Raw genomic sequence first — 22,215 nt, forward strand, 5'->3', positions numbered from 1 at the left:
AACACCGGAAGGGTCACTGTGAGATCCCATCCCAGCCACAGACATGCGTGGCTTTGGAGCCCGTCCGAAGCTTGGCAACAAGAAAGGCTTACGTCACTCAGATTGGCTGCGTTTGCTTTCGCTCGGACCAGCTCGGGGAGCCCCAGGGTCAGGGTGTAGCGGTGCATTTCATCTGCTCCGGCTGCTTTATAGAGGCGCTGGGTAAAAGAGAAGAGAAAACAAGCAAGGAGACAAGGCTTTGGTTTCTGCAATGCTGGAGGTCCCTCGTTTGCAAGTGGGAGATAGGTTCCCGGAAGGCCCCTCACTGGGTCATGGATACACCTGCTGCCTTGGGGAAGATCTTTCTTTCAATAAAGACAGTCTTTCATGAGTCAAATTGAGTGACATAAAAGGAATGTGTAAGGAATTGCAAGTTGCTTTTGACGGGGTTCAGGACAGGTTACCCCGGAATATGGAAACTTCAAGCTGAAAATGTGAGACACAGCGGGGGTTAGAAGAGCTCTTCCTTCTCTCCTCTCCTGACGCAGGTCATGAGATCCTCCTGTGAAAGGCGCCCTCCCTACACCCAGAGGAACCGAGCATCTTTCTCTCCAAAGATGGAGGGCTGCTGAGAGGAAGCTGAGTGAACAGACCTTCCTCAGGATTCCCATTCTTAACTCTATCTCATCTGCCCATGACTTTCCGCTCTTCATTGAACCTCGTACAAAAACGTTCAAGTTTAATTGTTTCTTCTGGTCTCCAGCTCCTTATAAAGGTTCCCATATCGTGTAAAACTTACATTAAATAAACTCGTATGCTTTTCTTTTGTTAATCTGTCTTTTGTGACAGTATCCCCACTGAGAACCCAAGATGGGGAAAGAAAAGGTGTTTTTTTTTTCTTTTTCCTCCCTTACACTTTACTCAACAATAGGCTGAGGAAAGAAAAATACATTTAGGAACACCATTAAGGTTCTTCTCATTATTCTCTTTTCCCTTGAGGATATGGTATAAAGACAATAAATACTAAGATCTGGGAAATTTAGGAGAAGCTCTTGTTGGTGGAAGAGAGGCTCCCAAACTCTGTTCTGCATCCTTTCCTAAAGCCCAGCTCCTCCCATGAACGAACTCACTGCAGTGTTGCCCTGAGAGGCCTCAGCTTGTTCCAGAAACGCCTATTCTCATGCTCAGAAATGGGTCTGTAGCTGAGGAGTTCTCTGAGGCCAGAGGCCGCCGTAAGAGGCACTGTTAGCCCACAGCACTCAGCTCACACAGCAGGCAGGAAAGACCCCAGAGGAACTGAAAATTGTGAACGTTGCTACACAAGCCTTTGGGGGCATTCTTCTCCCAAGCTGCTCTGTCTTACTTTTTGACTTTGGTGAGAGTGGAACCTCACTGCATAAGTAGCCAAGTCTCAGCTGACTTCCAGAAGAGTCAGAAGGAGAATTTTTAAAACTAAGGACGATGCCAAATTTAATTCTCTGCCAAGCTCAATTTCTATTTCAAACTTGCAAGAGAGCCGCCAGAGGGGCTGGAACGATGATCTGATGCCATGAGATTCCTTCCCCTGTGTGCCTCTCTGCTAGAGACGATTAAATGAAATGAGCCCACAGCAGGTGAGGGGAGGAGGCAGAAATTCCAGAAGGCTGACCCATAACACACCACATGACCGCCCTTGGGTAGCCACCCCTGAGTAACCACACACCCTCCCTCTGCTGATCATCAGGACGACTACACGTACACATGCGGTTAGCCAGTATGCGCCTAGACAGAACAGTTGAGCGACCGATCAGTACATCTCAACTTCAGAGCACGGAGGAAACCCGCAAGGATCCTGCTCAATGACCTTGTGGATTCCGTGGGTCTGGGGTGGGGCCCGAGTTGGTGCTACTAACAGGACCCCAGGAGATGCTGGTGCTGCTGGCCCATGACTGCCCGTGGAAACAGAGACTAAACCCGATTTCCAACTCGGCCTGCCTCCCTTCTGGAAAATGTTTACATTCCATTTAGGACGTTCTTTCCAGACTTTCGTGCAAACACACGTTCTTTCTCCCAGCCCCAGACCCACACATATTCAGGCGTATTTTGAACAATCTAGCAGTTTTGTAAAAGCCCATTCTAAAGCCATCCAATTTTACCTCATTGGTAATCTGGTTGCTGAGTTTTGCATGAAGGAGGCTGGGCGTGTCTGTCACTGCTGTGTACTTGAATGACTGGGGATGCTGACGGTATTTACTCTGAGGGAGGAAGATGACGTGATAAGGCACCGAAACAGAAGCGGAACAAGTGCTATAAACACTAGTTACAAAACCTCACTTTTCAACTGCTTGTCCATCCCCGGAACCCAGTCTGACACCTGCTCTCATGACCTCTGTGAACGTGAGTGACCACTGACATCCACATTTTGCTTCCAACCTTTGCTCACGGGAGACCCAGAGGTGCTCAGCTTTGGGGGTATCCCAGAAACAACTGTGTGGCTTTAAAAATATATATATAATGCCTGTATTCCACCCTGGAGCCCATGGGCCCAGGCCTCTGTGTTTCTTTTAAAGTTCCAAAGAGGATTCTGATGCACCCACCAGGTTCAGAAACCACTCTCTTTTGAGATTTCACTGGAAAAAGAAAGCACAGAGTTCAGTCTAAACTCCCACGGTGAGGTCAGTTCCATTTTCTCAGAGCTTCTGATCAATGTGTGAGCCCACATGACACTTCCAGTGCCTTCCAACATGCCCTCCTGTCCTTGCATCTGTAAGCGAGTGGAAGTCCCAGAGCCCTCGCAGGTCTAAGTAAGATTCCTCAGGCGCTCAAAGAACTTAGAATCCTAGTCTTCTGTATTTTTACTATGAAATTATCAGCAAGCTTCTATCAATCATTTCCCGGCCACCAGAGTAGGACTGTTGCTTAGATTGTTAGTGCTAATCCCCTAAAAACTAAATGAGGGAGGTAGGAGCATTTCACTGATTAAGAAGTTGAGACTGAGGGGGCAGGTGAGAGGCTAGAAGTCACACAGCCAACGAGCGCTGGACTAGAATCTCAGTCTCCCTCTCTGTTGGTCTCCAAGGCCTGCCTTCTTATCATTGTACCCTAGGAAAGCAAATCTTACAAGTCAATGAATAATTCTTATAGGTTCACCGAGGAACCTATAAGAATATCGAGGAGCCGGCTCGATATTTGCAAAACTGTGTTAAATGACATCCAGTCGGATTGGAGAATCTAGTAAGAAGAAGGGCCGGCCGAGAGATAATGCCGTGAGTGGCCACTGTTAAGCTGAACGTCTCACTCGCTCTAGCAGTGAGCAGCAAGCTGAGTGCTGGGAGGGAACTTCTGCCATGGCAATAGACTGACCCCCATCACCGGTCCATCCAGGATCCCCGGTTACCTCACTGATGAGTTCAGACGCTTTCTTTCTCCCTTCGATCTCCAACGTGCCCGGGATGACACAGGGAACGCCTCGCATGAAGTTCAGGTCCGACCGGTACAGATTCTGTAAAAAAACACGAGGCATCAGATTAGCCAAACTCACGGAACAAGGAAGCGAAGAAAAAACGGAGGACCCAAGGCAGGGCCACATCAGAATCAGGACGCCAGGCCACGCCAGTCTCTCCGGAGAGGTCACCCTCGGTGCACACACGATGCCCCTCAGTTAACGCTCATCGGGGAAACAAAAACGTAGGTCAGGACAAAAGATTTTTCTGCTGTCACTTGTCTCAGGAGCTGCAGAAGGACGGAAGGCGGGTTTTTATCTTAATGTGGGCTATCAGAAAATAATGTGGTTAGGAAGTCAGTCGTCTTGGGGCAAATGTGGGAATGATGGTTTAATAGGTCTTCTAAAACAAAACCCAGCCGCAGAGGACGGCATTAATGAATCATGGGTTAAGAAAGAACTAATAAATGAATCCAGAATCATCTGGCACAGGCCTGTCTGAGTCTATCGTGGGTAGGCGCGAGTGCGTGCACCTGAGTGATTTGGGCTGACAGTTTAAAGGGTCCCCAAATTCACTCCCCTGCAGAGCCACCAAGGTGTCCCCCCCTTTTTGCCCCACCCCCCAACCCCGGGCGTGCTGTCTTCCAACTGCTATCACAATGAGAGACACGGCAGGCGAGGGCTCTGCTCAGGCAACACACGGGTTCCAAGTGGAGCGTGGCTGCTCCCTCGTTCCTGCAGTGGCTCTGGGGTTCCTGACAGTTCATGTCATCCGATAAACACTGCACACAGCTGGAAGATTCGAATGGATGACAGACATCCCTAATCTGAGCACCCCTCTGCTTCCAGCCCCTGCCAGAACAGGAAGCAGTCTTTGTACGGTGTTTTGCCTTCCAATCCTGACGCGTTAGTTGCAAACCCCATCCCAGGGAAACCCAGCAAGCTGGGAAATAAGGCGAGCACTGAACAGGATGCCCCTGCCTGTTGAGAGGAGACATCCAGGCTCTCTTTGGGAGTAAGGAAATCCTCAAAGCTCCCCAACACTCCCGGGCCACCTCCTTCAGCAAACAGGCGGCATGAGCTTGAAATGCATGTGGGAGGCCCATCAAGGCCTCTACAACTCCCTTCAGGGACCCAGGAAGGATCTCTGGGGCCCGATGTCCTGCCCTCCGCTGGACACTCTCCTCTGCTTGAAGTGGGTCCGCTCTGACCCACCCTCTCCCAACAGGGCATAGGCTCCCGCAGAAAATGGGCAGCTCAGGAATGTACTGAGCCCCATAAAGAACCCCCAGTCCGAGCTGAGGCCAGAGGCAATGCCATTGGCAAATCCTAAACATGCAGACCTGTGAACCGAGGGCATCTTGGTCAGACACCATGTAAGTTCGAGCCCCCCCTTCTCACTGATGGTTGTGTGACCTAGGGCAAGCTACATTTTCCCCTCCTTTGAGCCTCACTGTAATGTATCCTTAAAATAGGATAAAGACTATTGACTTAGGGTTCTTTTGAGGTAGAAATGAGATCATGCATGAAAACGTAATGCTCAGAAACAGTAAATGTCTCCTGCTGCTGTTAAATCCGTACAATCGTGCTGGGCAGGAACACCGGGCAGTGTTTCCAAAGAAAACCCGGGTTTAGGATTTCTCACCTCCAGAGACACCTACAGTGCCAACAGGAGCTTCATGGTCATGATCATGGTCAAATTTCAGCTGATGGAGCCCCGAGAGAGACGCCGGGTCTCCTTACCTCGCTCTGCAACTTATGAGCTTTCTTGGCACAGCTGAGCCTCAGGTCTTCGGCCAAGGAAGTGTACTGGGGGAGCGGGTGTCTGTAGTCCTGGTCGCTGGCCAGGCCCTGAGCCTTCTTGGCATGCACCAGGGTTACCATGTCCAACGGCAGATGGAAGTGTGCCTTTGAGAGTTCAAAGCCTTTCTTGTAATTCACCTAGAGGGGCAGACAGAACAACAGCGCCTGTTTCAAAGCCACCATTTGCAGAAGGACCATCAGGGAGAGTGGTGGCAAAGCAGTTGTCCCAGATAAGCTGGGGAGACAATCCTGGCCAGACCGGTGCTCCCTTCCTGCGGCGACAGGCTTCAGAAGTGGGGACCGGGGCTGACACTCACCACCCCCAGTTCCTGGAGGTCATCCTGATTTGGATGAGGAAGGCCCATGGCTCCCCCAGTTGGAGACCATACAAAAGTTCAAGAAACAGACATAATGTCAGTGATTCCCTTGCTCGAGTCTTTAGATCTTCCTGTCTTCCAGAGGGAAGAAGTTACAGGCTAACCTGGTTTTCTCCCTGTCACATACCAGATTCTCCCCGTCACCCTCTCAAGTTCAGATTTTTGACACCAGGGATTGTCTACTTGGGTGAGCTTGTGAAGAGCTTCTTCAAAGCACCAGATGAGACCTCCTAAGAAATCTGGGGGCCAGGAGCAGTGGGGCCAGCTTTGAGGGATGGTGCTCCCAAGAGCCCAACATGCATGCTGAAGGAAGAAAGGAGAGGCCTATTCCAGACCATGAGCCCCACTGCAGTCCTCAGAGAAGCTGTTGAAAGATCGATGAAACTCACTCCGGGCTTTCTTGGAACTCTGATACATAATCTCCACTTCCTCCATCCTTCCCAGAGCTCCAGCTACCCCTCCCTAACCTCCTGCTCCCATCTCCATGAATCCTCCCCAACTCCCAGCATAAAGCCAAGGACAATTCATGTCCAACCCCACACTCTTAGGTCAGTTTGATGGTCAAGTGAGGCTCAACGTGCAAAAGGGGCTTAGTCCTCTGTGACATAGTGGATCCATCAGCCAACTCACATGTGTGCAAGGGGACAGCATGTACACACTCGTGCCAGCACCCAGGAGATCGAAATCAAGGGCTGCACACCCAGATGTTTCCAGGGGCCAGACAAGTAGCACCAGGGAGTAAAGCAGGTAGTGGTGGGGGGTTGGGGGGGGAGCTGCATGACCAGGGAAACAGAGATCCCTTCTCAATGGAGCTCTCTGCTGTCCACTTCAACTCTAGCCTTGAGGGGTCCAGGCCCAGCTTCTGGCCAGAAGTCTAAAACTTTTATGTGAAAATTTCCATTTTTAAAGGTTTGCAATCAATTCACTCTGCAGACCAAAGAGAGTACTTCTGCTGTGCAAATCTAGCCCACAAGCCCTCATTTGGGGCCACCAGTCAAATCACAGAATGTCCAGTCCCAAAGGGAGCTAAGTCTCTCTTGATGGAGGAAGAAGCGGAAGCCCAGAGGAGCCAAGGGACCTAACAGCGACACAGAGTTCATCTGGACAGAACCAGTGGCCATAACCAGAAGGACCAAGGACGTAAGCTGGCTGGACATCATTAGCCGGGGGTGTGGGGGACCAGCTCCACCGTATTTTCTCCCACTTACTTCGCTCTGCAGCGAGTTCGCATACACTGAATGTGCGAGGCTGAGATCGTCTTCCAAGCTCCGGGAGCCAAGCATCTGCCCTTTCATTTTCTCAAATGCCTCTTTGTATTTGTACTAAAGGGAAAGAGAGCGGGAGAGAGTAACAGCTCGGGGACAAGGGACACGGAATGGGAGAGGTGGGTATTGGGCGAAAATGTTTTGTTCTTTTGACAGTGACTGGGTGAGTTAAAAGAAAACGCGCGGGAGTCGTCAAAAGGCCCAGTCTTTCATATGCAAGACTCCCAATGACTAAAGGGCTGGGTATGAAGTGGCAGGACGTGCTAGCACTTGGGCGGCCCACGCTGGAGGAAGGTGGGTGCATTGTTAGCAGTCTCTGCCCGCGGACTTGCTTTAGGAAAGTGCCTGGCGGAGGGTGCATTTCATCTGCCCGGGGTCTGGAGTTACAGTCCGGCATTGGGCTTTGTACCCGGGCCCAGGGATTTTTTTGTTGTCTGGTCTGTTCTTTCTTGCTGGTCGTTATCCGATCGCCCTAACACAGTCATTTGGGAGAGCAGAGGATTGTATCCACAGGCAAAAGAAGGCAGAGGTGAGGGGCAAAATGCAGTAAAAATTGGTCAGTATTAAACGTTGACACGGTAATGGGGATGGATGCTCACATCACTTAGGATTTCGCCAGAAGCCTTTGCTGCCTGGAACGGAATGGCATCCAATCTCAGCTTATAGCCACCGTCCCGAAGTTTGCTCCAGGATTCCTTATAACGTGTCTGTTGGGAAGATGTGGACAAATAAAGACGTCATGGGATCTGGTGGTTCTGAAATTCTCATTACCGACATGGGGATCTGCTTTGTTGTTGGGTTTTCTCCCCGCACACCCGCCCCCCGCCAACCTGCCCCCCCTTGAAGCTCGAAATCACAGTGTCTTAGCAAACACCAAGAGTTGGATCCTGCCTTGTGTCCACCCATGATGGGGGTAGAGCCTCCTGGGGGGGACTCCTTGGAGTCAGACACACCCACATGTCTCTGAATAGGAAGCAGCAAGTATAAGGTTGAGCGTGCAGAGCTCTTTACGTAAAATACAGAAAACTCAACAGTCTCTATCAAAGGTCAGGGCAGGGGGATGTTGCTGATCATGATCCCGGGAGGGCAGGGTCTCTCCTTGGCGGAGCCATTGGATGCACTTGCCTATATTCTGATGCTTCCATATTTCAGCCCCTCAGTACAAATGCCCTTCATACTAAGGCAGTTTTCCCAGTCTCCTTCTCGTAAATGGGCTTGACTCTTCTGCAGAACAGCCTCCCTAATCTGCAGAGCTCCGTGCCAATGAAGATATGACACATTTTAAGATGGCGACAGCAGAGCGTTAAACTAGGCTCCAGGCCCTTCTGAGCCCAGGCTGTTGTGCCCCACCCAGGCCCCCTGGTCTTTCCTAATTAAAACCAGGACCCCTTCTATCCACCTCACCTCACTGATATTCATGGCATTCAGCTTGGCCAGCAGGACTTCAGGGAGGTCGGCTGTCTGAGTGTAATGATGCTTTATGTTTTCTCCTTGTTCCCTGTACAACCTCTGTGGATGAAGAGAGGTTCTGTCTTAGACCCGGGAGCCTCCTCCACGCAGGCAACAGCCATGCTGCACTCCCGGGGACAAGGGTGGGCTGGCTGCCCCCTCCCCGTAGAGACAGGATGCTGGGTGCCTCTACCGAGATCTCACAGCCAGCACGGCGACGTGCGCCTCATCCCCTCCCGAGCCCCTCTTCCCAGCTCGGGACAAGACAGGCTGAAACTCGCCGCTCAGCGAACACTCTCCACTTGTAGCATCTGCTGACCGTGGGTGAGCAGAAAACGAGATCTAGTTCAACCTTAGTAATTCTGTTATGCCCTATAAACCGTGAGAGGGCATCGAAATCTAGAAGCATGAGAGATGGCTCTTCCACAGGTGAGGTCTGCCCTGGGCCGACTTCAGTCCTTGTTCCCTCTCCTCATCTCAAGGATTCTTGTGCTAATAAATGTCCACTCGGTGGGTCTGGGGTACTAGTCACCCAGAACTCTGATTTGGGCTCATGACATCCTCGTAGAGACGACACACGAAGTTGGCATCGACCACCGGAGAGAGTTTCTAAACCAGCCTTTTCCATCCTAAATCTTATTAGTGTGTCCAAGTTTCTCCGTATCACAGCAGTGCCCCCTAGAGTCGGTTAGGGTAAGGAAGAATCTGGTGGTGTTTTCCTTCATATAAAAGTTCTTGTTTGACCATCTGTGTTTCTCAGAATTCAGGGTGCTTCTGCTGGGCTGCTCGTCAAAAAATTATAAATTCCTAAACGCGTAAGTGTGTAAATCATCCCATAACATGTTCTGACAGGCACTGAGGACATTTCCAAGTGCCTGTTGAATAAGGCATCCCCAGAATAATGTATTCAACTGGGAAGCAAGAAAGAATCTTAAAACTCCTCTCCCATCAATTTTTGTAAATTTTCCTTACGGCAAGTTGAATGGTTTGAAGATATCTCTAAGGTGCGCCTGCCCTGCATAAGGATCTGTGGGCCTGTCTCAATAAAATCAGCCAAATGGGGTTGATCCATATCCTAAAGTGAGTTTTTATAGGATCTCATGGTTCAATTTAGTCCCCAACAAACACTGTGCCATGAGGGCAAAAAGCCAGATCTCAGTTCCACATTATAAAAGGAATTTGGGAAATGACTTCAAAGTTAGTCTTATGTACACAAGACCCAAATCGTTTTCAAAGTCGTTAGGGGAATTCAGAGAGCAAGAATTTCTGCCCTTGGGTCCCAAGGAGTCCTAGCAGGGCTGAGTCTGCCAATTACCAAGAATTTTGGCCCCCAAAGTTCCAGTTCTGAAAACAACACTTCAAAACAAGAAGGGCAGGGGGAAAAGGCCCCACCACAGACAATTCTTGAAAACATGCAAATGGGAAGATAGGAGAGCATGGGGACGGCGGGGTGGCGGAGCCCCACTTGGCATCCGAAGAGCAGTAACACCCCATTTGCATCCTAATGAGGAGGCACCCCCGCTAAGGTGTGTCTCGGCAAAAGGACAAGAAGTTCCTTCATCCTTAGAACAACAGAAGGAGCAAGACAAGAACCCCTCGGCTTCAATCGCGGTGTTGAAAGAAGAGCCCACTCTTAGAGTCATAATGTATATATATTATCACTTACATCCACTGCTTGGGTATAACTAATTCTGGCCTGGACCATCTCCGGAGTGTCTTTAATACTGGTAAACTTCAAAGCACCTGGATGCTGACGGTACTTCTTCTGTTGAGCAGAAAAAGATCAAAGCTGTGAATTTTGTGCTGCTCTTTCATGCCATTTGAAAGGGAAAATCATAGGTTGCTTGAGATTAGAGTGAATTTGTGAACATAATTATTATTCGGCTTCCTCCATCTTTATATCCTCGGTGCCTTCAGGTTAATATTTGTTTCAATTTAAGAATAACCTCATGTCAATTAACATTAAAGTATTTCTACCTGGTGCAAAGAAAACATTGCAAAATTAGGCTATTCCCGTAAAATACTGCGGGATGCACACTTAGGGAAGAATTCTTTTTATAGACTTCAAATACTGTGTCACGGTTGTTTACTTATCTTAGTTTGGGTCCCCCAAGCAAGAAGGAAGTCACATTTATCAATTGAGGTGTCCCGTTTTCCTTCCCCAAAAGGACACCGCAGAGATCATCACAGTCAAAACCTTTGCATTTAACAGCCAACGATATAACAATTCAATCACTTTAGGACCCAGTTAACACAAGCAAGAATTCTTTAAAATGTTACAATAACACAAAGAAGACCTCTATTATTGAAAGGAGCCATCATATATTTTGAAAGACATTGGGGGAGGGGGAAAACAAAGAATTACAAAGAATTCAAATGCTGGCAAAGATCTAGATACCCCATTCAGATTCTAAAAGTCACACTTAATTAATTCCTGTTTTTTTTTTTTTAATCCAAATACATTTCCAGAAGACTAGCACAGTTGCTATCTCAATGGAATTATAAAGTGTATCTTTCCACAAATTGAATAGTTATTTTATAAACACTTCCTCATTTATCAGGTTCCCTTTTTGTATCCTGTTTTGTTTAAAGCAGATACAGTTCAACATCCAGCCCTGTTTTGTCACCTGTTCTTATAAATAAAGTTTTATTGGAACACAGCTGTGCTCATTCATTTACATGGCAGAGTTGAGGAACTGCAAGAGAAATCGTGTGGCCCATAAAGCTGAAAATATTTACTATCTGGTCCTTGACAAATAAGGTCTGCCAGCTCCTGCTTTAAGTGATAGGCGTGTGTACATTTGTGGCTCTTTCAACAGTGTGTGGCATTCTGTCTGAAAATTAAGAGGTCAGGCAATTTGACACTAAACTGGAAATGTGCCAAACTGAAATGAGGTGATTGGGGAAAGTTGCCGAAGGATTTTCTTGCCTGACTGAAGTTGGGAACTGGTGTGAAGCATAGAAGATAAGCACATTTGTTGAGTAGGTTTGCAAAATGAGGTGGAAAATTAGGCCCACCATGGGATAAATAGTTCCAGAAAGATCCCTTGGGTGCCAGACTCAGATGCATGAAGGGATCATCTTGAAGTCTAAATTGAGTGTATAATTCATTTTTTACATCCTTTTATGAGTGGGTCCAGTGAGAGTTTAGGATCATGAGTCCTCAAACCTAGATGTTTGCTCCTGCAAGTTTCTCAAAATCATCCTTTTAAGAAGGCCTTTCTTCAATCAGACTGAATTACTTAAGGTAGTACAGTAGCCACAGAGCTCCCGGGGTCTTCTAAGGCTTGCATGTTGACTAAGATTCCAAAAAATTAGGCCACTCAGACCGATCCTACTTTCAGAACCCACTCTGTGACATGTCAGAATAACCTCCCCCAGGAAAATATCAACGCTAGGCAGGTGTGTTTGAAAAAACAACTGAAGGGTCTTTCTGTTTTACCTACTCACTTAGTAGGAAAGTCTTCTCAAAACAAGGTCCCAGGAGACTAGTAACTAAGGCTACAGGTTTTCCTGGGGCTATGTCATTGTGGTCTCCCTCCAACCCAGAAAAGTCTAGAAAGACCAGATTACTCTGAAAGCAACCAAAAAAATTCTCACTTGCCTCCTGAGCAAACAGACATGAACAGAGGGGGACTTGTGTTGTTGGAGGGTGTGCAGCCACAGTGTGAACATGAGGCAAGGACCACTCCCTGGCCTGTCTAGTCTGGTGGCTCTCTACCTTTTGGCAGAGTCTGGAGACATTTCTGGTTGTCTCAACTGGGAAGAGGGTGCTACTGGCACCTAGAAGGTAGAGGCCAGGGGTGCTGCCAAACACCTCACAAGACTCAGGACAGCCCCCTGCTCCCCGCAAGCAAGAGTTTTCAAAATGTCAATAGTCTTGAGACTGAGAAAACTTGATCTAGTCTTTAAACGATCTGTTTAGTGAAACTCTCCTAAAATATGAGCAGACGGCTCTTTTTAACACGCCGTGACACCTTCGGGTCCAGCCAGGGAGGCTACAAGTAGACAGGAGTGAGATTTAAATAGAAATGAGACCCCCCCTCCCCAATCAGGAGAGACCCAAGTCACATGCTCCACTCCACGTGAATATTCAAACTGTTTACACTGTAGCAGAAGGAGAGGGAGAATATGCACAGAAAGTCATGAAAGAGCTTTCTGGGTGCAATAAATGGGTCTTTTCCTCATCTCTCCCTTGTTGCTTCATTAAAAAGGTAAGTTGGTGGGTAGCAATTGAGCTCTTTTTTGATTGTCGTTACTATTCCTAATACCATTTGTCACCAACTTTGTTTTTGCCAGGGCTCAGTGGGCCCCTACTGGTGTGTGTTTGGTATGCAGTTTCCCCCTAATTACCAGCCCTCGTCTGGGTTTCCAGGCCTTTCATGTAGCTTTGCCTTTTTCTTTGCCTTTTGAGTGGAAATTATTTTAATTTTATACAGAAATGCCACACGCCTCGTGCAGCCAGGCCTGTTGCACGCTGTCAGGAAGTCTCACCTCGCTAATGAGTGCTCCTGCCTTCTTCGCCTGCTCCACATTTAATGACCCGGTGGCGACCCAGCCCGCGCCTTTCATCCACCTCACATCTGCCCTGTATCGGTTCTGACAAAGGAGAGAGGGAAAAAAAAAAAAAAAAAGGCAGGCCATTGTCGGTGCGCAGACATTTAAAGGGCTATTAACGGCGCCCAGATGTCGCCTTGGTGCCAGCTGAGTCAAATTAGATGCCACTTTTGTCTTATCCATTTCTGTACAGTCACAGGTAGGGCTCCAAAATGTCAATTAATTTCCCCTGTAATTGGAGAGTCCCCGGGCCAGCGCGTTAGGCCCCGCCCAGCAGCGCCCGGGGTGGAGCAGGCGGGGCTCATCCACCTGGTCCCTCATTAAGGACGCGTGTCTACCTCGGGAAGAGGAGCGTCCTCATTGTCTGCTTTCCCCGTTTCCTTGCTTAAAATGACAAGCAGGGGAGAAGAAAATGAGAATTCACAACAGAACCCAGGTGGGGAGCTATTTGAGGGAATTTCACAAGACAGCCGAGGCTTCCCACCGCGCCGTATTCCTTCTTACACCTCGGTGTGGCGCGGGGGGGGGGGGGGGGTTCTCATTTCTTTACTCGCCATTGAAGGAGTCGTTTTCATGGAAAGCCATTTAAATGGACACTTGTCTAAAACTAGCATATCGCCCATCTATCCGGAAACAGCTCGACGAGGAAGGGGGTGTCAGCACTGCCCTCCCCAGCCTCTCGTGGAACAGCCAGGTGGGGCACACAGGGAGAAAGGGGAGGGGGCTCTGGGGGGTTAACGTGCTGCTCCTGAAAAGGGACTGCCAAGTTGGAAGGAGGATGGGAGATGCTGTCCCAGAACAGGCCACAGTTAGGAATGTCACACATACATCTGCCCCCTCCATAGTAAAAGGAAACAGGGGAAACGAAGGCAGAGCAAACCCCAGGAGAAGAAAGTCCCTTTGTGATTTTTCTGGGTGCTGGTATAGGATCTAAAGTGGGCAGAGCTGGAATAAAACTGGAGCCGCTAGGAGAGGGAGGATGGGTCTGCCCTACGATCCAGAAACAGGTATCTGGATGTATTAGCTATTGTCTGGGGTGGCTCGGGCAAACACTGGTGGGGGCACTAGCACACTTGAACACGTGCACACACGGAGCTTACATCACTCTGTAAATCGTACGCCTTCTTGGCCCATTCCACCTTCATGTCTGTGGGCAAAGCGGTGAACTGATGAGATGCTGTCTTGTAGCCGATGTCTGTGGCTAGATGCTGGGCCTTGCGGGCGTGCACGAGGTGGACCATGTCCAGGGAGACATGGCACTGGGATCTGGTGTCCTCGAACCCTTTCTTGTACTCGAGCTCACTCTGCAGCTTGGACATTTGCAGTGAGTGACTCATTTGTGAATCGCCCCGGGCGTCCTTCGCCCCAATGAGCTTCCCTCGGGACCTCTCGTAATCTTCCTTGTACTTCACCTAAACGGGAGGAAGAGAGTGGAGTGCCTTAGCATCTCCTGAAGCCATTGTTCACTTTCAAACCGAAGGCATGACAATTCCAACACAGCCACACAACAGAATGTTATTAGAATTAGAGTCATAAGGAGTGTGCCTCCTATCATCACACAGTGAACTAAAATATTACTCGCTATTTCCCTTTTCACCTCAGCTGCCCGTCAGCTCAGAGCTACACTGAAGGCCCAGCTATGCTACGGTCTTTTCCCGAGTTCCTGGTGACATTCTGTCTCTTATCTCTACTCTTCAACCTCGTTTTTCCTGGCTTTAGTTTTAAGTGGCCTGCTGCTTTCATGAAAGTCACTTTAAATACCTTCCTGGGAATAGTGAAAACACCATAAGCAGAAAGTCATCATGAAAAGAAGACAGAGAAGAGCCAAAATATGATTGCTGTTTGAGAAAAGAGTTCAAATGACACAATGGAGCCCACAGAAATATGCAGGAATGTGGGGAGCATGAGGGAGCACACCGGCTTGGAAAAAGATGTGAGGCCAAGATCAGAAGAAATAAATATGTGTGGAAATGCTTTAAAAACTGTAACAAGACACAAGCATGTGACAACCTTTTCAACATTATCAGGAGACCTGGGCTCTCCTCTCCTCTGTGCCAGCTACAACAGCAGTCTTTACTGAACCCTCACTCTGAGGTGAGCGTGCACCCCCCCACATACACACATACTCCAGGCCTCAGAGCATGTCTGCAGACCAGGGATGCTTGGTGAGCTCTTCCCAGGTGAGCAGAGAAGGAGCTTACGCCAGAAGGTAGATCGACCACATCACCAAGCCACTGTTTAGTTCAGCTGATATCTCCATATATTTATAGAGACAAGTACATTTATGGGTGTGCATCTATTTTGGAAGCCAGACTGTCTTGATGAAGTGAGCGGACTTGGCCTTACATTCTGGCTTAGGCTTCTTAGCTCACATCAGACTCCCAGCAGATGGCTTTGGACGACGGAAACTCAGTACGCATGAAATCGTTTCCTTTCCTCATAACTGCTTTGCAACTGCCAATTTCCCGATGAGTTAATGGAGAGGTGCAAGGTGGCACAGCCTTCCCAGAGTCACAATGCTGAGAGGGGATAGAGTGAGGATTTTATCAAGGTCCACCTGCTACCAGAGCCCGTGCTCTTAGTCGGTGACCAGCCACAACGTCCTTAGATAGTCCTGGAAGGTCTCTGGGCATCAGTTAATCTGTCAAATAACCCATTTAGCTCACTAGTCTTGCTACTACTACTACTAATGCTTCCAGCTACTAAAAACCAACGTGTGGCAGGCAGTGTGCTGGGCACTTATGTGGCAGTCTCACTGCAAAGAGGTCACCTCTCTCCCCACTTCACAGATTGGACCCTGACACTCAGAGAGCTGAAGAGCCTGTGCAGAAACTCTCTGACTCTCCCAGACGGAAAATGGCAGCCTTCATTGAGCACCGACTCACCTCACTGGCCAGGTCCCTGTTGGCTTTGGCTGCCAGGAAGCCCAAGGAGTCGAGACGCAGCTCAAACCCTTTTGCCTTCTGGTTTTCCCAGCTGCTCTTATACAGTTTCTGAGGAGAGGCAGGAGAGAAGAGATCACCCTCCCGTGCGAGGGCTACCCTGGCCTCTGTAATGCTCTCTCTCAGAGGCCAACACTGACTGTCCTTCCACAGCAAACTGGTACCCACAATACCACCGGACCTCCTTGTTCCTGCCTCAAGGCCTCCTGACACACAGGGCTTCTGTCAAAAGAAGCAGAATTCAAACTCCAGAGACCTTGAAAAATACTAGGAGTCTTCAGGGAGGTCTCAAACACATGACCGTGGTGCAACGTTCCAAAACCCACAGCAACATTTCTGAAAGGCCTGTTCCCCACCCCCGCCTACTCACACCCCAGACCAGCTGCTGCTGCATTTACAGCTACTACCTCCCTTTGTCTTCCTGCCCCCAGTCTCTAGTCCCCCTGGGTCTGTCCTTGCTCCTCCTATCTCTTGTCCTGCCCCCTCCTGCAGATTTCAAGTTCCTTCCTCTGCAAGTCTCCTGCTCTTTCTATGTGTGTGAATTGATTTAGCCTCTGTTGCTCCTTCTAATTCTCCCCTCTACCTATTACTCGGACCAGGACTCCAAGGACCAGGTTGCTGAGTGTGAGAGCTAAGGAAGGCCTCTCCTAGCAGACAGAGAGAAGGAAGTTGGGACCATGCATGCTTTTGTGTCTAGGAGTAATAGCTACATTGTACATACTCCTTCCAGGGATTTCTGTATATTAACTCACTGAAGCCTGTGACAACCCAATGAGACAGGAACTAGTATGACCCTGATTTTACCAATGGGACAACTGAGAGCAAAGAACTTGCCCAAGGCCACATACGTAGTAAGTGGTAGACCCAAGGAGCAAACCCAAGCAGTGTGGCGTGAACACCTTGAAGTTTCACTTGCTTACCAATACCCTAATGTTGTTCTAAATAGGACCGGCAATCACCACTGCCTCCTACCCTGTTATATTCTCAGTCGTTCAAGATTCCCACCCGCTCTGTTCTAGGAAAGGTGGTCCTTCCCTCCCCCTAAGACACTGGCCAGGATCAAGGTCTGCTGGCTGGGCTATTTACAGTGCCCAGATGTGTGGAACCTCCCTTGACACACCAATACGGTGGGTGGGTCTTGCTGCCCAGGGGCCTACATCGGGAAGCAAAGGCTACAGCTGCCTTCTCCCTCTTGCCATACCTCACTGAGATTGGCAGCGTTGGCTCGGGCCTGTAAGAAGAGAGGCTCGTCGTTGCTGATGCTGTACTGATGGACAGACCGCTCGTTTCCTGCCTTATAGGCCACCTGTTGGGAGAGAGCCCTGGGTCAGGAGCAGGTGGTGCGGGGTGGGCCGGCATCACTGACGCGTCTTCAGATCCACTTGCCGCCTCTGTGACTTGCACAGGCAGTCCTTTACAAACCCGCCCAGACCAGACACTGGCCAGCGGAATGCAATAAAGGAGGCTTCCAGCCGGAGGGGTGAAGGCAGAAGCAGCGGCAGTAAGGAGCTGAGAGGAGAATGTGGCTGGGGAACCAACACCGCCAGGGTCTCTGTCCCCACACTTCTGCCATGAGAAGGCATCAACCTTCCCAAGCTGTTCCCATCTACACCGCCCACAGCCGCAGGAATAACCCCCCAGAGGTCTCGGATGAGCACAGACTCCCCGAAGGAGAAAAACTCGAAGCCTACCCTGCCACCTGCACCCCCACCATCAATCCCAATAATCCCAGTGCATTCACAGGTGCTGACACCTGGAAAGTGAGCAGTGACCCGAAAGTCAGCGTCAGTGGGCATCTGAGCACTCTGCTCTCTCTCGCTCTCCCTCCCCCCCCCCCCCCCCCCACAGCGGCTCCCTGCTGACGCTGAGCTCTGTGGATGGCACCTTTTCTGGCACGTGGACTTAGACCTTTAGGAAGGAAGGCCGGTAAGGTCCTGGCCCCATTGTAGCAGCTTGGCACCTGCTCGGTGGCGGGGGTGGGGGTGGCGAGTGCCGAACACTGATGTGTATATAAGGCACGTGCTGTTTCATTGTCGTGCCACCCAGATCTGAGCTCAGGTCACCCTCCTCCAAGGTAATTCTCTACTGGCTGCAGAATTATGGAGTCTTTGAAGAGAGAGAGGAGAGGGAGAGAGAAGAGAGTGGGCAATTCTGAGAGCCGGAAGAGAAGAATGTCAGTGGGTATCTCCCTCAAACCAGCCGAGGAGGGGAGTGGGTGAGGCAGGGAGAGCAGGGACTCTGGTTCCCACACACAGCCTGGAGGCCTCCGGGCAAGCCGAGCCCAGCCTGTCAAAAGCAAAGGCTCGTGGTTCCTAGACCGCGCCTGGGCCCAGCCTGTGACACAGCGGCCCGGCGGGGCTGGGGCAGCCTGGGACTCACCCCGCTCTGCAGCTCCTGGCTCCTCCTGGCGTGCTCCATCTGGGAGCTGTCGGCCACGCTGGTGAACTTCAGCTTATCCACCCTCTGCCGGTAGTTTTTCTGTTTCCAAAGGAAAGGGACCCTGTGGCATTCGGATTGGCTGTCCCCACCACCGCACTTGTGCTCACGACCACATGCACGTTCTCAGGGATTCCCCCATCTTCTGGGCGGGAGCCCTCCCGCAGGGCCTGCAGCTCCATCGGGACCCCACAGACCTGACACAGCCTGCTCTGGGGAGCTTCTCTTAGCTGCTGGTCCTGAGCAAGGCCCTGAACTTCTCCCCCCACTAACCCTTATATCCCTCCTTGTGCCCCGAGATGCATCCATTTTGTAAATCGAGATCTGGCATAGGAAGGGAGGTGGAGGGAACTGGGACTTTACCACCCGGAAGACAGAGGCCAAAGCTCGCCTCCGCCTCTTTCCAGCTCCGTGGCCTTGGGCACATCCCTTAATCCCCAGAGCCACTCTGGCCACAATGGTACAAAAAATAGCAGCTGCCCCACTGTGGGAGGGGCAGAAGCTTCACGGCTCTGCTTTCGGTAAGGGCAGTCCGGGGGCATAAGAGTGTTCACGTGAGCCGTCACCGGAATGCGTGGTGCTGTCGCGACCATCCAAGGAGCCCCTGTGATCAAGGGAGAGGACATGTGGGGGGTCGCGGACAGAGCAGGCTGGCGGCCTGGTGGGATTCACCCTCACAGTTTCTCCGTGTTCCAGATCACTGAGGTCTTGTCCTCCTGGTGTCCCCACCTCCCAGCCACACAGTAACTGGCAATATTTCAGATGTGCTAATTCTGTCTCCCCACAGGGACTCCTTGTCCTTCCCGGAGGTTGGCTCCTTCGGCTTTTCCACGGGACATGCCAAAGTTGACGGGAAAGGAGGCAGCTGAGCATGGCGGACTGAAGCTGAAGCTTCATGTGGAGGGGAGAGCCGAGAGGAGCAAACCCCCGGTGCCGTCAGCAAGAGGGTCACGGATACCAGCTGAGCCCAGAATAGGGTTTGGAATATCGAAGCTTCCAAGTGTCCTCCCTTGAGGAAAAAAATTATAGGGGCAACTGGGTGGCTCAGTGGGTCAAAGCCTCTGCCTTCGGCTCAGGTCATGATCTCAGGGTCCTGGGATCGAGCCCCACATCGGGCTCTCTGCTCAGCAGGAAGCCTGCTTCCCCCTCTCTCTCTGCCTGCCTCTCTGCCTACTTCTGATCTCTTTCTCTCTGTCAAATAAATAAATAAAATCTTAAAAAAAAAAAAAGAAATTCTAGAGACAATATTCCAAAGAGACTTGTTATTCTCCTCTCTCGTTCCAGTGCGTTGAATGGGAAAACTTCACCACACAATTGAAGGAAGTCGCATTACCCTTCCATGGTGGGAAATTCCCGATCGTTCCAGACTCTGCCTTTGGTCAAATCATAAGAACTGACTGAGGAGCCAAGAATCCACCCTGTACAGGGTACAATAGAAATATAAAACAGGAGAAGAGGGTGCTGTCTTCCTGGCCCTCGAGGAGCTTAATAACTAGTAGGCACAGGAAGTCAGGCAGAGATGGGAATTCCCAAGGATGGAGGTCAGCCAGCTGGGTCTCCTCCCCAAACCTTTATCCAAGACACACGGGGCTTTGTTTGCTCCACCTGGAGTTGAGCAGGCTGGAAAAGAAGCTAAGTAAGAGGAACCCTAACGTGTCATTCACTTTTCTCTACCTTCCTTATTTCTATGTTCCAACCCTTAGTGTGTCTGTGTCTGAGAGAATGATGAGCAGGAAAAATAAGATTAATTTATAAAACGTGCTTTGGGGATATAAGACCACTTCATGGGCAGGAGCTGGGGCCTCGGATCACACACACCGGAACAGAGCCCAGCTCTGCTACCTGCTCGAAATGTGACTCTCCATCTCTTTCCTCATGAAAATGAGGATATTGATAGGTTAGTCAGAGTGTCTACTCCCATAGGACGGTTGTGAGCCATAAATGCGCCATATGCATGTAATGCTCTCGAAGCCGTCAAATAATGACCTAATTATTATCAGCCCACGAAGGTCAGCTCCATTATCACTATCATTACCATTTGCAAGAGATATGCCGACTCAGCCTTCCTGATCTGAAACAAGAGTTCCCTTTGAAGAGCCCAAACAGAGTTCCTGAAATAGTCACACTTCCGAATGAAATGCCCTTCAAAAGTCCTCCTCTGCCCTCTGCCAAAGCCAGCTTTACAGGGTGCAAAGAGAAGCAGAGGCTTAGAGCCGCAGGGATGCTCTAACAGTCTCAGTTTTACCCAAGAGGAAGAGGATCGGAAGGTTCCAGAAACTTGCCCGGAGTCTGCAGTGAGGGTAAGGCACCGGCATCATGGGAACGCTGACCTCAGAACATCAGGTTCTCTGATTCAGGAGGAATCGCACACACCTCCGTGACAAACACATTTCCCCACGTGCCCATCGACTGAGTATGACCACCCTTCCGAATTTGTCTCTGGATGCCACTGCTACTCTATGTAAACCAGTAGGCTCCTTGCAGACACCTGCCCAGGATGGGTAAGGGTGTGAAGACTACCCAGAGTGCACTGCAGGTGCCAAAATGAAGAAGGACTCCTCTGAATCAGGCCCCAAACAAGCACAGGGCTTGGGGAGGGAGAAGCAGAAGGAAAGACGGCTCTCAGGGTCTCGTGGACTGAGAGCCACTAGAAGCCAGGGCCTGCGCTCGGGTTACCTCGCTGACCAGCTCCCCAGCCTTCTTGGCCTGTTCCAGATTGAGACTTCCCTCCGTCAGCCACCCGACTCCTTTCATCCATGCTAGGTCGGCCTTGTACTGCAGCTGCGAGAGAAAACCCAGGCTGTAATGGGACATAGGGAGGCAGATGGGGCAAAGGTGACGGGAGACTTAGGGGAATCCGTACTCTTGCCTTTGTTTTCCTAAAAGAACTGTCCCCCTACACTTTTACAGCACTCTCCTTGGGGGTGAAGCCACTGTGCCCACCTTGTAGCATGTTCTGTCTCAGTGTTAAAACCCCATCACTGACGACAAAGAGGGCTTTTCAGTCTTTTTCACCAAAAATCTTATCTACCAACCTGCTAAATTTCCAAGATTTACTTGCCATCTTCAACACTTGCTTCTTCCTCTTTGCTCGTCACCATTACCAGCACATCTTGACTCCTGCAATAGCTCAGAGCCCCAGGTCTCCACGCTCTAGCCTCCGCTGTCTTGACTAATATCCATAGCTCTACCTCCCCGCCCGTCCTCCCTGGGTCCAGCCCCTCCTGGCAGTTCTTCCTGCTCCTACGAGTTACATCATAGACTCATGCACGGGTTCCAAATCACCCTCAAAATGTCCCTGTACTCAACTGCAGGAGAGGCGTGAGGAGAACTGGCAGTGAGTGGGGGCTCACCTCACTCTGGAGCCCATAGGCTTTCTTGGCCCACTGAGTCTTCATGTCTTCAGGCAGTACGGTATATTCATGCAGCTTTGTCCTGTAGTCCAGGTCACTGGCCAGAGCTTGGGCCTTCTTAGCATGCTTGATGTGTACCATATCCATGGGGAGGTGAAAGTGGGTCTTACTCTCCTCGAAGCCTTTCTTGTATTCAACCTTGAATGTTATCAACAAGGCCATTATTTGAAATCTGCCTTTGCAGAAGTGATTTACAACACAGGAAAGAAGCCTGGGCTTTCATGAGGAATTGGCAATGCCACTCATCTATCAGAAAGGTGTGACTCAATTTCTGGTTCTAGAAGGGGGCAGTGCTGGGGAGCTATGGTTCCACACTACTTTGTCTGTAGGAGGAATGCCTCTCACCAATATTAAATCTTTTTATCTGGCTGATCCAGGAGGAGAAGGCTCTATCCAAGGTTTCTGTAGACTCTTTAAGAGGCAGAATGACAAGGTTGGGCTCCAGAGCCAGATGAGCCTGAGTTCAAGCTGGTCTACCCCTTGCCAGCTGGATGACCTCTGGAAAGTTACATCACCTCTATAAGGGCTAATGTTCTCAGGGGACTATTGTGATAAGCAAGCAAAATAGTAGTT

General features: G+C 50.0%; 1 protein-coding gene across 3 annotated transcripts in view; it reads right to left on the reverse strand.

Moving 5' to 3' along the window:
* The window catches only part of LOC111144798 (nebulin related anchoring protein), a 69,231-nt gene that overhangs the window by 15,791 nt on the left and 31,225 nt on the right, over nt 1-22,215 (reverse strand). For 2 of the 3 annotated variants that reach the window (XM_022499276.1, XM_022499275.1), the window contains 15 exons: nt 21,583-21,780; nt 20,906-21,010; nt 18,173-18,271; nt 16,995-17,099; nt 15,737-15,844; nt 13,952-14,263; nt 12,789-12,893; nt 9,961-10,059; nt 8,250-8,354; nt 7,445-7,552; nt 6,789-6,902; nt 5,144-5,341; nt 3,356-3,460; nt 2,115-2,213; nt 93-197 (listed from right to left, as the gene is read on the reverse strand). In XM_022499276.1, the coding sequence (XP_022354984.1) occupies nt 93-197; nt 2,115-2,213; nt 3,356-3,460; nt 5,144-5,341; nt 6,789-6,902; nt 7,445-7,552; nt 8,250-8,354; nt 9,961-10,059; nt 12,789-12,893; nt 13,952-14,263; nt 15,737-15,844; nt 16,995-17,099; nt 18,173-18,271; nt 20,906-21,010; nt 21,583-21,780 (1,965 nt within the window). The remainder of the gene's footprint in view (nt 1-92; nt 198-2,114; nt 2,214-3,355; nt 3,461-5,143; nt 5,342-6,788; nt 6,903-7,444; nt 7,553-8,249; nt 8,355-9,960; nt 10,060-12,788; nt 12,894-13,951; nt 14,264-15,736; nt 15,845-16,994; nt 17,100-18,172; nt 18,272-20,905; nt 21,011-21,582; nt 21,781-22,215) is intronic. The other variant, XM_022499277.1, reaches the window with a different exon arrangement.

The sequence above is a fragment of the Enhydra lutris genome, unplaced genomic scaffold (assembly GCF_002288905.1).
Source record: "Enhydra lutris kenyoni isolate GAN:26980312 unplaced genomic scaffold, ASM228890v2 scaffoldscaffold12, whole genome shotgun sequence".
Lineage (NCBI taxonomy): Eukaryota > Metazoa > Chordata > Mammalia > Carnivora > Mustelidae > Enhydra > Enhydra lutris.